The sequence below is a fragment of the Psittacula echo genome (genome assembly GCF_963264785.1).
Source record: "Psittacula echo genome assembly, chromosome: 1".
NCBI classification, from domain to species: domain Eukaryota; kingdom Metazoa; phylum Chordata; class Aves; order Psittaciformes; family Psittacidae; genus Psittacula; species Psittacula echo.
Window position 1 is genome coordinate 122,609,568 of NC_137735.1, and position 17,929 is coordinate 122,627,496.

The 17,929-nt window shown below is 39.8% G+C and overlaps 1 protein-coding gene across 1 annotated transcript in view; it reads right to left on the reverse strand.

Moving 5' to 3' along the window:
* Positions 1–14,047, reverse strand: part of OTOGL (otogelin like) — a gene marked incomplete at its 3' end in the record, with an annotated part of 97,983 nt that extends 83,936 nt beyond the window's left edge. The window contains exons 1-8 of the mRNA XM_080610115.1: positions 13,954–14,047; positions 12,968–13,007; positions 11,839–11,887; positions 9,607–9,667; positions 7,538–7,636; positions 6,081–6,235; positions 3,095–3,216; positions 861–1,066 (exon numbers count right to left, since the gene is read on the reverse strand). Of these exons, the coding sequence (XP_080466241.1) occupies positions 861–1,066; positions 3,095–3,216; positions 6,081–6,235; positions 7,538–7,636; positions 9,607–9,667; positions 11,839–11,887; positions 12,968–13,007; positions 13,954–14,032 (811 nt within the window). The 5' untranslated portion in view covers positions 14,033–14,047. The remainder of the gene's footprint in view (positions 1–860; positions 1,067–3,094; positions 3,217–6,080; positions 6,236–7,537; positions 7,637–9,606; positions 9,668–11,838; positions 11,888–12,967; positions 13,008–13,953) is intronic.
* Positions 14,048–17,929: the final 3,882 nt, after the last annotated feature.

Here is a 17,929-nt window from a genome sequence, read left to right on the forward strand (position 1 = left end):
ACCATTAAAAATGGAAAAATAAAACAACTGGGGGAGGGTGAAAATAGTTTCAGTGAGATAACTCCTGTGACATAAGAATATGCAGGGTCATGGGATGAGATTCTCTCAGCAATGAATGGTAACAGTAAAACAGTCCTGTCCTTGTTTTATCAGAGACTGGGAAAAATATTCCTCACATTCTTAGGCTTGTTCTTTTTCTGGTTTGGTTTGTTTTGGGTTTTTTTCACATTAATTGCAAGTAGGACAAAAATCCCTATGGAGTAGTCCCTACATAGACTGTATATGACATAGACTACATAGTCCCTACATTCTGTAGAAGGTTTTACCAGTTTAGCAAGTCATCTCTGCCTCAGACACAGCATTGGGCAGCTCCTTATCCTACAGAGTAGTCAGAGGCCTATGATACTTCATGGCATGTATGGATACAAGGGACTACCTGGAAATAGCTTTGAAATTTACATATTTCAACTGGCACTTCTATGATGCTCATACAAAGGAACGAGTGGAGATGGTGCTTTTTGCAAATATTACTATTTTGGCTCTTCTCTCCTTCTCTCTCCACCTTTAAACATAGAGAAAACCACAAGCATTTGTTAATTTATTTATTATTTGAAGGCACTTTCATCAGCTAAGATAAGCATGCCCCAAGTACTTTGCTGAGCAAGAAGAGACTTAAGCATACGTTTAAATACTTTCTTGAACCTTTTCCCTTAGCAACTTTAATTATAAGGATGAGTAGAGCAGATACTCTATTTTCTACTGAAAAAATGGAAACAGGACTCTACTTTTTTACAGTATTATATTTAAAGTGAGCACGGAAGCTGTTCGCACAAGGGTGTATTTCTAAGCTACTGGCTTACTGTTTTGCAGTTTCAGGTCATCATGTTTATTGCCATTAAAATCTCCGCAGAGGCCGCAAGGTTTTCCCTTATGATCTTCTGTCAGCTTAATATAAATACCAGAGTTTCCATCCCAAGCAAGAGAAAAACCAAAGGTGGTCTTCACCAGAATATAGTCAGCCAGTCTCTCAAAGAAAGCATTTCCAATTGTCTGAGGCAACACTAATCTGAAAAAATAAACAGTCTGCTTCAGATGAGATAGGCTAGTGCTAGAAAAATGCCACATAAAACATCAATAAACCCTCTTTTCCAGGTGTATACAGTCACTTCAATTCTTCACCATGTTTTTCCTCTTTTCTTCTGTTTACTTCTCTATATGCAACATCAAAAATGAATGCTGTTCTGTGTACACCTATTGGTCGTACATATTAGAAGCCTGAAAGAATAATGAATCTTGATTTTCAAAGCCTAGCATGGGTACATTGAGGAATACATGACTTCATGAGCCTGCTGTATTGTGTGAGGAGCTATGTGTGACACTATGACCACCAGGAGCCTTTTTGGGCACAGGGTCATCACTGGGTTAAACACAGAATAGAACCATAGAATAGAATAGTTAGGGTTGGAAAGGACCTTAAGATCATCAAGTTCCAGCCCCCCTGCTATGGGCAGGGACACCCCACACTAAACCATGCCACCCAAGACTCTGTCCAACCTGGCCTTGAACACCGCCAGGGATGGAGCATATGATTCACAACTCCTTCGGGCAACCCATTCCAGTGCCTCACCACCCTTACAGTAAAGAATCTCTTCCTTATATCCAATCTAAACTTCTCCTGTTTAAGTTTTAACCCATTACTTCATCTGACTGCCATGATTTTTCAAATATGATAGACAGTGGCTTAGCACCTGCATTGGCCAGCTCCTTCAGGACCCACGAATGGATTTCATCAGGTCCCATGGACTTATGCACGTTCAGGTTCTTAAGATGGTCTCGAACCAGATCCTCTCCTACAGTGGGCCTAAGGTCTTCATTCTCACAGTTCCTGTGTCTGCCTTCCAAGACTTGGGTGGTGTGGTCAGAGCTTTTGCTAGTGAAGACTGAGGCAAAGAAGTCATTAAGAACCTCAGCCTTCTCCAAATCCAGGGCAGTCAGTTCCCTTGATAGCTTCTGGAGAGGGCCCACATTATCCCTAGTCTGTCTTTCATTTTCAGTGTACTTATAGAATCCCTTACTGTTATCGTTCACATACCTAGTCAAGTGTAATTCTAACTGGGCCTAGCTTTCCTAACCTGGTTCCTAGCTTCCCGAACAACATTCCTGTGTTCTTCCCAGGCCACCTGTCCTTGCTTCCACCTTTTATAAGCCTTTTTTTTTTTTCGCTCTAAGTTTCCTCAGCAGCTCCTTATCCATACATGGAGGTCTCCTGGCCCTCATCTGCAAATGGAGGAATTATAGTACAGAACTATTGACCAAAACACTGTGTATCTTCCTCCGTTGGCCAAAGACCACTGGACAATAACATGGCAGTACAGATCTAATCCTAATCTTCCAAAGTAGTTTCTGTTGGGATAAACAGGATCACAGTAGCTATCACTCTCAGATGGTAACAGATACAACATTATATCGACGGGTATGCCCACAACTTTTTTGAAATTTCCTGTACTGTATTAACCAGTAAAACATACTTATGATAGCCTTGCATTCATCTTTTTTACTTATTAAAAAAAGGTAAATTTGAGAGTTTAATGTACCTCAGATATGGTTTGTGGAGTTTTTGCCCAAAAGGGGGCTTAAGATCTTTGATTCAACCAATTCAGACTTGTCTAGAAGATTATGTCTTACATTAAGTATTGCTACCAAGAACAAATAATAACTGCCTTGATAAAAATGGTATCAGGATGCATCAAGGATTAGATGGAATTGCCTGATACAAACTTTGTCTGTACAAAGTAGGAATGAGTAATTGTTAGGTTGCAGCTGAAAAGCTGAACACCAGATTCATGTGGGAAGTGTACGCTATCTTCACTCAGGTATTACATCTGCACCATTACATCTGCTCAAACGGGAGCTCTGTCAGAGCACAACAATATAGAACAGTGAGCAATCAATAAACATATATATCAAACTATTTTCTCTAGCTGGTGTAAAAAGCATTAATTTCCCAAAATCCACACTATCTTTCTGGAATCAAAATCAACCATTTAAAATCAAACCATTAGAACACGTTAAAATCAACCATTAGAACACTTACCTGATTCCATCTTTTCTTACTTCATGTCCTGAAATAATTATTTCTTCTTGGTTTGAAAAAAACAAGCTAATGGACCTCTGACAAGTATATACAGAACCGTAACAGTGAGGACTGTTATGAACCTTAGAGAGGAAAAATGCACACACAATAAGAATAAATGTTTGTTCTCAATAATGTCATCATGAATTTTTTCATAAACTCATATATGATATTCTTAATTTTTATGCACTAATTACTGAAAGAGTTTTACAAATAAATACTTAGAATATAAAAAAGTCACAAAGATATGCAAAACTAGAAGTTCACACTACTCAATACTACTGAGAAATAGAGCAAGAGTTTAATAGCACAAATCATCACAAGACAGTAGGTGAAGTACTGGGTGACATAGCCAGTTATTTTATGTAGATGAACTTCAGGGACATCGTAGTGAGATAGCTTGTAACTGCCAATGTAGGGCCTTGTTAATTGCACTGAGGAGACAATCCTATTGCTCTCTTTGTAGAGGTCTGATCTATAAGGGGGGACTACAAACCAATACAACACCTCAGTGTAATACCAGCATTCTCCATGCTAGCTGAGACTACCACCAGCTGACCTACAGCATGCCTTTCTGAACCACTCAGGATTTGTTGAGATTTTGGATGTCTGCTGTTTGTCTACTGCATGTCTACAGTTTGATGGCAGCCAAGTAGATCTTGCATAAAAAAATGTGTAATCAGACCTTGAAACCAGCGTGATAAACTAGCACTCTTTGTTCGTATAATCTGACAAAAAAGAGGCTTCTTTGCACTGCCAGCCTTCTGCATGGCAGATCACAATTCCTGCAGAAAAGTCCCTGTTTCCAGACATCACATAGCTTTTGTTGGCCAGGACGTTCTCTCAGGACTTGAAAACTGTGGTTCAGATTTACTCTGACTGATGACAGGAATACAGATCTCCAATTCTCTGTGCATATGCTCTAAACATTTAACTACACAGTTAATTACACTCATGTAGTCTGAATGAATTTTAAGCACATACCTACTCCAAGGGCTTGAGCAAAACTTCAACAGCTTTCATTAATATCAGTGAAGCTGAGCCACCCAAACCTGTGGGATGCCTTAGACTGTGGTCTGTGAGCTGAATTTAGACCACACTGATGAGACAGAGGAATGAGTTGTGAATTTTAGATACCTATCATTTAGGTAAATTAAAATGTAGACAGAGTTTAGATAGCTGGAATATGATTCCTATGAATATGTGTCACTGTTCTCTGAGGAGGATGGGAGTTGCACTGCCAGTTTATTTGACAATGCTGTGAAGCTAAATAGGTTACTAACTGGGAAACAGCTTGCCAACATAGTAAAGGAAACTGCAAAAGTAACTAGAGCTATCAGGCTTTTTAGAAAAGATCTGTTGGTAAACACATACAGTGGTAACACATACTCAAATTAATCTTTCTAAACTGACATTTAATCCTGGAAGTAAAAACCAGTTACTGTTTCTCTGAGTGAAATAAACCAAAGGAGGGAAAGCATAAGAGTTTTTACTTATACTTTTTACTTATAGTTTATACTTACGTATAAAGATAATAAAAACTAAAGACATCATAAATGTTACTAGTTCTGATGAATAGTTTTTATGTAAACCTGGACCAAGACAGAAACACAATCAAGGAAAATTAAATAATTCTTGCATTCCCCTCCTAGACAGGTGGATTATTAAAGCCAGAAGGACAATAATGTGACAATCTGACAAAGTTCTTGGCTCTCCATTGCCCAGCCTGTAGAGACTGCATTGTTTCAACCTTATTCATGACTTTTCTGAATAAACATTTTCAGTTTTTAGCAAAGCATGACATTTATTCCAGCAATTGAATGGTAGTTTCTCTCTTTCCAGAGCAGCTGGAATCAGATATTGATTCTAAATTTTAATATAAGCTTGGACTTTGGTACAGCATTTCCTGAAAACTCCTAAAAGATAGCTGCACACAGAATCCAAAGAATTAAAATGAAATCTTGGAAGACAGATGTACTTGCATCTGTCTATAACCTGAGTGAATAGAAATGATAGTTTTAATGGCAGATTTATCTTCACTAGATGATATTATCTGGAGAAAGAGGAGGTTATGTGTTTATAAAGGAAAACTAGTCCTTGGAGCAGAAATCAGCATCTAGGTCTGCCCTTGCCCCTGGGGGCACTTTGACCACTAGGGCTCAGAATGTGGATCCCTCTTGTCTCCTCTCCCCTGTCCAGTCAGCACCAAATCCCAAACAGGGTGTAAAATGTAATACCATGAGCTCATATCCTCTCCCCACAGTAACCAACTAGGCCTGATAAATAAGGCATCTCCCTTCAAAGAGGGTATAGGTATGATTCTCCCTGACCCAAAGTCATTAACCGTTGATACTCAGCAATTTGAGGAAATTACTAAAAAGACTGCCTTCCATACGTAGGTGAAGATGAAGGCTTTTGAGCTATTAATCTTCGCTGCATGATGTAGAGGTAATCAAAAATTAGAATGCAAATCCACAGAGGGGACAGAGTTTTCCATGAGCCATGGAGGCAGCTCCCCATAAGCATGCCGATGGCTGTGAATTTGTACCCAGTATGCTTGGGAGCCCAGCTCTCAGGCAGGTGATAGCTGCTTGCACTTTACTCAGCAACTCAAATCTTTTACAACCTGACAGCTAAATTTTATTGCTGTTTCCAAGGTCTGCTTTGGGACTTTTGCTTCCAGAAAAGAGAGATCAGAGGTCCTTTTTAGGATAGGAGGAGTAAGAAATACTATTTTTAATATGCTGACTGTTGATTATCGTTTCATCAGTGGTTTGAGTTACTGCACATAGGCTTAGACATTTTCCAGCAGCACAGTTTTATATTTAAGTAAGCAATGCAACAGCCTGATCCACTTATTGTCTCTCTATTTATTTTACTTATAATGAAATTCCTGTAATAAAGGAATACTCAGTGCGTTATTTCTAGCATATGCTCACATACTTACCCAAACAGTGTACTGCGGTTCTGGAGTACTGCAATCTTTTGCAAAAATATAGGAGCAATTTCCTGGGACGTAGTAGTAGATGCCATCAAATGTTTCAAAATGATACTGTCCCCACGATTTGCAAATCCCATCTCGGTCCTTACCAGTGTTGGGTACTGGAGAGAACACATTGAGCTTACAAGCAGCACAGTAAAAAACTGACAAGTGTCAGAGGCATCTACAAAAGTAAAAGCTCAGAAAGGAAATAAGAGCTTAAAAGGAAATACATAGCAAGGACAAAAGATAACCTAATTTCTTGAACTTAAAGTACAGTCAGTTTTTATTTTTTTTAATCCTTATGATGTGGTTTTAATCATGTGAGATCATTGTAAGTTTTTCATTTTCTTCAGTGGAGACATTTTAATTATTATATACTTCACCTCCTCACAGTCCAGAAACCCACCATATCCTGGGCTGCATCAAAAGGAGCGTGACCAGCAGGTTGAAGGAGGTGATCCTGCCCCTCTACTCTGCTCTCCTGAGACCTCACTTGGAGTATTGTGTGCAGTTCTGGTGTCCTCAACATAAAAAGGACATGGAACTGTTGGAACAAGTCCAGAGGAGGGCCACGAGGATGATCAGGGGAGTGGAGCACCTCCTGTATGAAGATAGGCTGAGAAAGTTGGGGCTGTTCAGCCTGGAGAAGAGAAGGCTGCGTGGAGACCTCATAGCAGCCTTCCAGTATCTGAAGGGGGCCTACAAGGATGCTGGGGAGGGGCTATTCATCAGGGACTGTAGTGACAGGACAAGGGGTAACGGGTTCAAACTTAAACAGGGGAAGTTTAGGTTGGATATGAGGAAGAAATTCTTTACTGTGAGGGTGGTGAGGCACTGGCACAGGCTGCCCAGAGAAGCTGCGGATGTCCCATCCCTGGAAGTGTTCAAGGCCAGGCTGGATAGGGTTTGGAGCAACCTGGTCTAGTGGAAGGTGTCCCTGCCCATGTCAGGGGTGTTGGAACTTGATGATCTTAAGGTCCTTTCCAACCCTAACCATTCTATGATAAGTAGAGGCAAGAGATTTAGGTCTACTGCAGAGACCTACTGGTTCTAGGAACCAGTGCATTGAAATAGCTGGTAATTTTATTTGCAATGAGTCACTATTTGTTAGAAAAATGCAGTGACTTTTTGGTTGTTCAGCTAACTACAAAAAAAGTTGGCCAGCTACTGGTGTACTAGATAGTGATCTATCTGTTGCGGTATATATGCATCATTATAGCTCAAGTGCTAAAATGTAGGCATTCCTGATGTTGCTTTTTATATATCTCTAATGCATATCGTTTTAATCCTATTAGGTACTAGTGGAATGACAGTCTTACCACAGGGGAATCACAAATATGCTGTTAACAGTGTTGTTTTAAAAACCCGCACCTTAAGTCTCACTTGAAGCTGAAACTCGACTTTTTGGGCCCAAAACTCACCAATTTGGCACCTGCTTCCTTGAGCCTGAAATAACTGACAGTCACAGTCACCTTCCTTTGTGCAGGCTGCTCCATTAAGGCACTCCAGGGGACATGAACCTGTAAACAAGCATAGCAGCCTTTTAGTAGATACAGTATTTTGCAAACAGGCTGAGAGATCCACATTAAATCTGTTTATTGTTAAATCATAAGCAGTTATATCAGCTAAGAAAATTAACCAACAACAATCTCCAGTTTTTAACATCTACTTAATTTTGTCCTTTGTGTTCCTTGGTTAAAAGAGAAGCAAGGTTCTCTCCCGTTTGGTTTGAGACTTGTAAACTAACAAAGGAGCAAAAGGTCAGCCTCCTCCCAGCAAACAAAAGGTCAAGTTCCCATGTAAAGAAACCAAATCCCAGTCCTGCTGATCTTGAAATACACAGCGCACAGATTATTCTAATTGACTAAATTCAGCACAGTTTATACATGTCCAGCTCCTCTCTCCTAAGCATTACAGCAAAGGGTATATTCAGCTTCTGAACAGTCCAGAATATATAATTTACAGAGTAAAAAACAATTATAAATAACCTTCACTCCATGCTAAAAAAAAAAAGGTTATTTCTGCGTAAGAGGTGACTGGAGTCAGAGACTCCGGATTCCATGGGAATGGCTTGTTTGATATTATAATTAGTAATTGTTTCCAAAAGCAGTTTCATTAAGGGGTTTTGTAGCCTCGTTGGAAGATAAACCTCACTGTCATCTAATAATCATTTGCTGAGGTGGGTTTAAATCACCGTTCCCAAAAAAGTGGGGAAGAAAGGTAGTCCCTTTCCTCACAAAAAGCAAAATTTCATCAGGTTTTGCAAATAGTTGCTTTCCTTCTTGGGGGAGCATGAAAACCCTAGATATAAATGCTTACAATCTTGCTGACAGATTAAAAAAGCATTGCGAAAAGCAAGAAGTAAGTGACATAAACAGGCCCTTCCATGCCATGGTAAAGCTGCTAATGACATTAGATGAGAACAGAATGGGACCTTCATAATTAAGCACACACAGAAGTTACCAATGACTAAGAACATCAGCCTTCACTGTGAAAACTCCTTTCCATGCTTAGTTTTGAATTTTTTCCGTTTAAGAATTGCTTTCCAAATATACACAGACACTCTGAAAATACCGACAAAGCAGAAAATGCTGTTTATAGAACAGCACTAATGTGGAAAACTTCTTTGTTGTTGTTAGAATTCTGAGTTGTAAAATTACATATATTTATTTACACGGAAAAACACAACAGAAAGCACCTACCCAGACATGCGTATTTTTCAGGAAGGATACCAAAGTTCAGTTGGTTACAATGTGCTTTTCTGCAAAACAACTTCTGTAACTTGGACCTGCTTTATGTGTTTGTACAATGCTAATAACCCTGCAGGAGCAGCTGCGTGCTCATTCGCTGAACATCCCTGTCCCTTCGCATAACCAGTTACATGCCTCTCAGACATGCTTACATCCTCTGCCAAAGACATAAAAAGGGGCAGAAGACAAAAATCGCAACAGAACAAGACCTCTCAACTTTTTTTAAAAAAAAAGTATTGGTTTAGTTGGCTGTTCCTGGTTTTGAAAGTATTTTGAAAGTATTATTTTAACAGGAATTTTCATAGAATCATAGAATGGTTTGGTTTGGAAGGGACCTTAAAAATCACTCAGTTCCAACCCCATGCCACTAGACCAGGTTGCGCAAAGCCTCGTCCAACCTGCCTTTGAACACTTCTAAGGATGGGGCATTCACAACTTCTCTGGGAAACCTGTTCCAGTGGCTCACCACCCTCATAGTGAAGAATTTTCTCTTAATATCTAATCTAAATTTCCCTTCTGTCAGTTTAAAGCCATTCCCCCTTGTCCAGTCACTACATGCCCTTGTAAAAAGTCCCTCTCCAGATTCAACATGGATAAAGCAAGTAAATAAGACAGGGCATATTCTGTAGGGGACACAATGAGGAGGGCTTCCACAACCAACAGTAACACAGGAAAGCTGGTAGGAAGGCAACATTTTCAGGACCATCTCTCCTCTTGCAAGTGAGGAGCACAGCACTGACCTCCTGGAGGACTCCGTGTCAAGGCCCCATGAACGTGTGACCGAGCAGAGGAAGCTTGAATCTGTCAGAGAAACGTAAAAGCAAAATCAGGGTGTTTGTGCTTTAGAAATGAGCCGATACGAGCTTGAAGCCCTGCAGCCTAACACTGGGTTAGGACTTCTAATACAGAAGAATAATTTGTGGCTCGACCAGCACATTGAACAGTTGTGGATGCTGCAGGAGGGATTGGCAGCATGAGCCAGTGTGAAAGACAGTGACTGCAGCAACCAGCACCATGGGGAGGAGAAGCATGGAAGGATACAGCTGTGCTGTGGGATCACCAATGGTCTCCTTTCCATGCCCATCAGCACCAATGAACCAGCAAGACTCCATCTGAGAAGTTTTGCGTTTACATTTGGAAGGAAGAGTAACAGGACAGAGAGCACTCCTGCCCTTTTCACTATGGTCAAATACCAATAGCTGGAGAGCTCAAAGATGTGATATCCATCCATTTCATCCTCTCTCCTAGACCTTGCTCTGTGCTGAACACTGTGGCCACTTCAGCTGCAATGGATTTCATGTCCTCCTTGAGACCCTTCAGAATTGCGTTTTGGTTCACCCCAAATAAAAGAGCAGGTGGATCTGCCTGATTTGCTCCCTGTCTTATTTAGGAACCAAGGAACATTGGACTATAAGGAAGCCCTGGATCTGAACCAGCACTCTGCTACTGCAGCTTGTCACGTTGCATCATCTCTTCCAATAACTGATCGCATCCCAGGCTGAAAGCACTCAGGGTTTTTTGCCCCCACTAGTCTGATTGAAAAGTTTATCAGGGTGAAGTGCTGGGTAGTTAAATATTTCATGGCCAGTTTAAATCCTTTAGCTTTATAAAGCTTGGACCTTTTGCTTAAGTAACTCTTCTTCCCTGTGGTTATTTATTCCATTTCTGATGTTCTATGAGAAAACAGTTAACCCTCTGTGCTCCCACAGACCTAAATGCCAGCCTTCAGCTGCACGAGTAAGCAAAAAAAATTGTTTAAGTCTTTACTTCTAAGGTAATTTCTTTCTTCCCTCCTGCCACCAGTCATTCTCCACTACTGGAGTTTGAACTAATGGATCTCAAAGTGAACAGCACTGCACAGGGAACGGGTTAGGTGAAGTTTCCCTAATGCTTTGCACAATGACATAAAAACTTCCCTTTTCCAAATGGAAATATTATGTAGGATGAATCCAAGTAGCACAATCCATCTAAAACCAACTTGAAATGGACTTCATCAAATCACCACCTGAACGGCCGCCGCACCAAAACTATTCCTGGTCTCCCTGGCCTGCTGCTAGCTGAAGAGAATCTTTTCCCTTCCTGTACAACAAGACCTGTGTCCATTTACCCTGATAGTTACCCAGAGCTGTCCTCATCTGGAAAGCAGTTTTTGGCCTTTACGTTATTTCAGGAAGGCAGAGTGCCCTTGCTGTGAAAGCACTTTCCTGCTGAACGCCCTCCTGAGACGCCCTCCTGAGACACCATCAGTCCTGAGGGCCTGTTTTCCTCAGAGGCTCGATTCACCTTAGTGCAGCCTTTCACACCAGCTACCTTCTGACTTGGCCAGGAGGCACATGGATCTCAAAGGGACTTGGAGAAAATCATCCATGGTTCAGCTGCAGGATCCCCACAGGACCGTGAGGAGCGATCACCTTGGGCGATCCATCTGCCCTCATCAAACAGGGTTACAAACCCTGTTTGGGCTCTGTAGCCTGAGATGTGTACCAGCAGGGGAACAATATTCCCCTGTTTACTATTAAGTTTCAGCACAACATTGCTGAGATACAGCATTGAGGCAGCAGTGGACCAGAGTGGTAGGCACCAGTGCCGAGCTGGAATCATCACTGCACCACATGTGAGAGGGATCCTTGCCGGTGGTGCCGCCGTCATGGCTCCCACCAAACTAACAGGTTTCCAGGGCATTTTGTTCGCCCTCACAACAGACAAAGGAATCGCAGGTTTATTTCCCATGGTGTGCGTCAGTCAGCTCGTCAGTGGGTCACCCACCAGGCGCTTTGCTGAGAGAGGATGAAGGCATGAGGGCATGGGCTCGGGGGGGGGTGAGCAGGTATATAGCTGCTGTTCCTCAACACTGTCCTCCTGTTACCGCTGCCCTTCTCCCCACAAAGGCTCCTTTGTAAGCACGGCAAAGGCCCAGAGCAGCAAATCAGGAAGGGTTTTCCCTCCCTCCTGCTTTTGGAGGTATAACCTACCTCGGCTGTTACGAGATCTCTTTTCTGTCGAGTTGCATTAAAGTCATTTCTGGAAGAAAACAAAAAGGATGTTGTATAATCAAAGGTCCCTGGAGCAACCTGAATAAGCAGCTCCCCAGAGAGAAGCGTTTCTCTCTGATTACCATCGCTTTATCAAAGCAGTCTTTCTTGGGTTAACATTTAAAGAGGTGGGTTTTTTCTTTCTTTTTCTTTTTTGTGTGATCTCATTTTACAGAATTGGGCAGCACTCCGGTATCTGCTTGCACAGGGAGGTACCTGGAGCTTGTGGGGGAGACATAAATAAGCAAAATAGGCTTACATCACAGGATACGAAGTTGTAAAGCAGCTTCATATTTACTTGACGCTGGGTGTGAGTGGCTGTGAGTTCCCTCAAGTATTATTCGAATATACCATGATGGTACTTGCAATAGCAAGAGATAACTCTCCAGCTTTTATTGCCTTAAATTTCTGATTAAGATAAGAAACAAGGGCATCAGACTACTTAGTTTTACCAACAGCCCAAGATGGCATATCATCTGATGTGTGTTCACTAGATGTGTTAGATGTCATTAAATATCTGAAGCTATGTCTGACTGGGTGCTTCCATTGAAATTGATGGCATAGTTCCCATTTAATTCAATGGGATCAGGAGCATTCCCTAGTTTGGGTTTTGTTTGGATTTTAGCTTCTACATGAAAATTTGTATTGAAAATGTTTATCTTAAGGCTGTATAGCCCTTACTTTTCTGTGCTTCAAATAGCAGCTAGGGTTTGCAATTAAAACTGCTGAAAGATATTCATTTAATGTATTTTTCCAGTCATGAAATCATGATCTCATGCTGGTTTCATTCCATTATTCCTCTAAGCTTTCTCAACAGCATAGAAGCATCACTTTTCATAAGGGCCTCCATTTTTCAAACAATTTTCAAACAAAGGACCCATGCCCTTCATGTAAAGTCTTTGAAAAGAGTTGTAAACACTCTGAAGGTGTGTTTTATATCCAACGTACATGTAAATGGCATTTTACATGTCAAAATCAAGGCTGTATTTTACTTTCTAATTTGCACTGTGTCACACTTTTTCATTCTTGTTCTGTTTGTAGGACTTAACAAGTAAGGAAAAAAACTTACCTTGAATTTCTGCTCAAAAGAGAAAGCTTGCAATAAGATCCTGTAGATTAAAAAGTCACCAAGTTAAATGTTTTTTCTACAGTTTGTCAAGTTTAAAACAACTCTGTTGAATTTTGTTCTTTAATGATCCTAAGTTTTCCAGAGCACCTTCACACAAACTTTTTCTGTTTCCAAAGGATGTAGCACTACATGCTTTTCTTCATTAGAATTGGACTCTCAAGTACTGACCATCAAGTTTCTATCATCTCAGTTCTAGTACGTGCTACCAAGAAAAAAAGCAAAGCCTTCATAGTTCTTCAGAGGCTCAGAACAAAACTGATAAAATACAAGAGGTGCTCAGAGCTTTCCAGAATTAAACTTCTAGGGTGGGTACCTATAATCATTTTCTGAATGTTACTTGCAAGACCCAACTGAAAATCATTTAAAATGCTCTGGAGATCAGGCTTTTTAAAACAAACAAACAATATAAACCTCCCTCCTTTTTTTCTCATATTGCCTTAGAAATCTTTATAATTACTGCAAGAAAACTATCTACAAGATTCATTTGTACAGAAAATAAGATCATTTCTATAACTAGAAGAGCAATTATTCACCCCAGCATTCTAAATATGTTTAAGCAAACGGCAGGTACAGTCTGCTCAAACAAAATCATACCCCATTGAAGATCATTAGGTGCTTACTCATCTGACGATAATGACAAGATAAAAGAAGTCTAAAATTTTGTTCCTAAATAATTGTTTTGTAACAAATTCAGACATAAAAATGTATCTTAGGAAAAGGAAAAAGAGCTGTGTTTTAGTTTCTGCACCTGTGAGAATAGCGATATACAGTATTTTAACCTGTGTTAAAAAAACTTTTATATATGAATTCCAGAAAGGGTCAAAAAAGTTGCTTTGTAATGATAGAAAAAGAAGAAGCTGTAATATTAAAATATTTAGGAAAACAAACCCTTGTAAAAATCAGCATTATATAGAAAATGTTCTTACCTTGCAAAGAGGACAGCAGTGAATGAAGCATGAATATACTCCACGGTATCATTAAAGTGAGTTTTCCCACAATGTTCATTTCAGTATAACTCAGTAACAGAGAATTTATCCAAATTAATGACTTTGATTATGATGGCATCTTAGAAGTAGGTATTTCTACAGTGTATTTAAATCCTTTAAAAGCTAGATAGTTGAGTGCATTATTTAAAATAATGCAATGCAAAAAAGGAAAAGAAAAGGAGACATCAAGTTTGGTAGCTACACACAGCTTCAGGAGCTTTTCAAGCGTTGCATACTACTTTCTGGCTGCATGTCTCTCATTAGTAATGCATAGTAACTCTTCAGCAGAGTCTGTATTAGTTACACTTTGACTAGACCTGCGAGTATTACTCCTCTGTTGAATTGAATTGGCCCTTTATAACATAGCAGACAATGACACAGAAATGTTGCCACAACATGATAGTTTGAGAGTTCTTTCAGTCGTCACACACCTTTGTGTGCTTTGAGGCTTGCGCTGAGTGTTGCCCTTTACTGCTTATTACATAATGAAATACCTTTGCAAGACCCTGCAATGATGCTACTCTATAAACTATAACTAAATGGTTTGAAAGAGTAACATATAATGTTCCTTATCTGTCCTAAAAGGAGAGACATGAACTTACATTTCATGCAAATTAAAAATTATTATATTTTAAAATAGAAAAATCTTACCTGCTTTACCCTAATATTATCAGAATCATTAAAAACTGTGCTTTTAAAGATACATATAATGTTAATTGAAACTCCTATTACTCATGTTATCTTGAGATTGGGATCACTGGTAGTCCAAAGATAATTACTGCAAAATGACATGTGTTATCACACTACGCTGTGTTTGGAGTATCTCTTAAGAATTAATTTATTACGGTTGGATCTGAGAAGCTGACATTCACATAATTCACATTTCAAGAGGTTTTTACTTTGTTTTTACTTCTGACTATCTAGGGATAGAGACCACCAGAGTGGTCCAAAACTACTCTGGACTGCCAGAGAAGCAAAAGAAGGAAGTTCCTGATCCAAATTAACACACTGTTGTAGTTACACTCACAGACTGTGAACTATTCGATGGCACCTACCAACATTTCAACCTCTCTTCACGCTCTCATAAACCTACTCTTAGAGGATCGAGTGGAGATGAACCCAAGCTTTAGAGTTTCCAAATTCCATTACCAGTCTCTATGCTATCTTACTTTCAAGCTAAGTCTGGTTTAGAAACTCTTTCAAACTCTTCTGAGAAGTCTGATCTTGAATTCTTTCCTTCCTCAAGACTGTATTTCACACCATGCTTCCTATGCAGCTTTAAAAATAAATCTTTCCATTAATACAAATGAACTCTTAGTTTAACTGAAATTATCAGTCTTTTTTATATATTAATATACATTAATGTATTTATATATATTAATATTTGATGAATGTTAGTATTTTAGTTGTTTAACTTCTAATAATTTAGAAGTAGGCTAAACCTCATCAGCTGCAGAGGGATTTTGTAAGAGTCAGAGCAAGAGGCTTCGCTAGATCTGGCTATCTCTCCTTAAGGCAGGGTAGGAAACAGCACATTCTGAAGTATATTAAGGATGTTAGCTAATAAGGAAAAAGAATTATTCAGCCATGTACACTGAACTATAACTCAGAGGACTATACTAAGAATCAAGTTATATCAAGGTAATGACACACACTATATACACAAGTAATAAAATACTCACAGACTGGGACTTCTGAAACATCTGAGCAGAAAAAATGCATTAGAAAATACTTTTGTAAGAAAACAAACAATACAGATCACAGTGATCTACACTTAAAAATGCTACTGTTACATTTTTAGATTACAGATCTTTCTTTTAAAATAATAAACATTTCAATATTTATGATTTCTATATTACAGTGAAAATTTGCCCCAAATTTTCCAACAAAACATTTGAGAGGACTTAATTTTATATATATGTCTTACACAGTTTATTAGGATTATAAATAGTGGGCTAGAAAATAACTGCCTTCAATGCCATGGGTACAAGCATGCCCTGGTTTGGAATTGGGTCCATTTTCGTCATTAACAAAACACTGTACTTTTCAGAGCTCACACTCCAGCCTTCACTGAATTGGTGTTTTCAGTTCAAGTGAGGTCACATCCTGATGTGTGCACCTGATCTTCCTGAGGATTGGCATCAGTGAAACTAAGGAAGGAACTCGATGGTAACAAGGTTACAAGCATTTCTTCTCTTCCAAGACCCACCTCCACAACTGCTCAAGAGCCTCGCCAGGGGCTTGAAGACCAAACTGTTAACTATTTCTCTGTGGAAGGGTGCCTCTGGCCAGAGCAGATGCTCAGTGACAAGAGCTTGATTGCCACCCCTGCAGAACCAGGGCATCAGGAAAGGAAACATTTCTATGAACACGTTCTCTCCTTGCACTCCCAAACTTCACGGTAAATATGCTTCCCCAAAGAGGTTAAGCCCTCTAGTGGGTGATCAGTAACTAACCGTTAAAGTCTCCGTCCACTCAGGACACCAGCCTGATTCCATGAATATTTCATGGATATTCCATGAATATACAGCAAGTCTGTGAGGATGACAACACTCGACAGGATTAACGGGGCATTTTTATAGGCTCAGAGTTCAGTTCAGAAAGCATTTTTATTACGCTAAGAGCCTTTTGGTTGAAGGAATGACACGCAGATACCATCTCTGGATATATTAGTAGCAATGTAAGTTTTATTTTTAGCCTTTCCATAAAGGAACAGCAAAACAAAAAGCACCAACTGTTACAAGCCCTTCTGTGGCCAGAAAAACTGATACATCAGTTTTTCCCCGTAACTGTGAAATCCACCCCTCAGATTACTGGCATCAGATATTGCATTTACCTTTGCCTCCCCCATTTTCACACCATCGCAACTTTGTGTCCTCTCTTTTTTGCCTGCAACTGACAGCTCTAACAGCTAAGCAAAAATCACTTCTGGACAAGCCATGGTATAGGGTATGTACGTGCCAACTGGCAGGCCAGTACACGCTTCTTAAGCGTTGAGTGAGCCCTTGCTTTTCAGTCACCACATGAGCCAAACAACTAAAAGGCTTATTTTTCTTCAGCCAAAGCTAATTAACATCCACCAAGATGCCAGTTTTCACTCATAGGAATTCAAGTAATCACATTGGAATTTAGCCTTGTGTAGCATCTTTTCCTTAGAAAGCCAGGCTAGGAGGCAGAACATTACCATTTTACAGCAGCCCAAGAGCTAGAATAATTTGTGAGCAACTCTATGACAAGGTAGAAACTGTTGAGGAACTCGCTGGATGAGAAATGGGTGCAGAAAGGGGAAACTGAGGAAAGCAGACAATGCATGTTGCCAAATAGAAAACAAGTGTCTGGAACAGACTATCTCATTCATCTGGTGTAAAACAAAAATCCTGTTATGTAAATCAGTTACAGAATATACAGCAGTGCCCTCTGCTTCAGCGAGTGCATGAGGGGTTTGAACAAGAGTATTGTACTTCTATTCAGGTCATGTAATGCAGTATTTTGTTTCAGATGCCAACAGCTAAAATGAGAGATGGATGGAGAATTCCTTTTCAGAAGGAATTTGGTCATGTTATACATGTAACTCTTGAATAACTACACTTGAGTGAACACGCCTTAAATGCCTTTCTACAGAAAAAGCAGATACATCATCACAAATATCAACATTTATAAAAAGCCATGAGCACCTATTTTCCTAAAGCAAAAGGGCAAAATCGCCCTATTTTTTCCAGTTCCCCAGCCCATCACAAAGGAAGCTGGTTTAACTTTGTGTTGACCAAGTACACTGAAATGACCTACCATTAAACAAGTGAGAGAAGAAATACATCACTAGAAAGCTCAACAAAAATCTCAAGTGTCAAGGTACTCACACACCAATAACAAAATTGCAGCGTAAGTGTAAAATAGACACAGGAACACTGGACTTAGA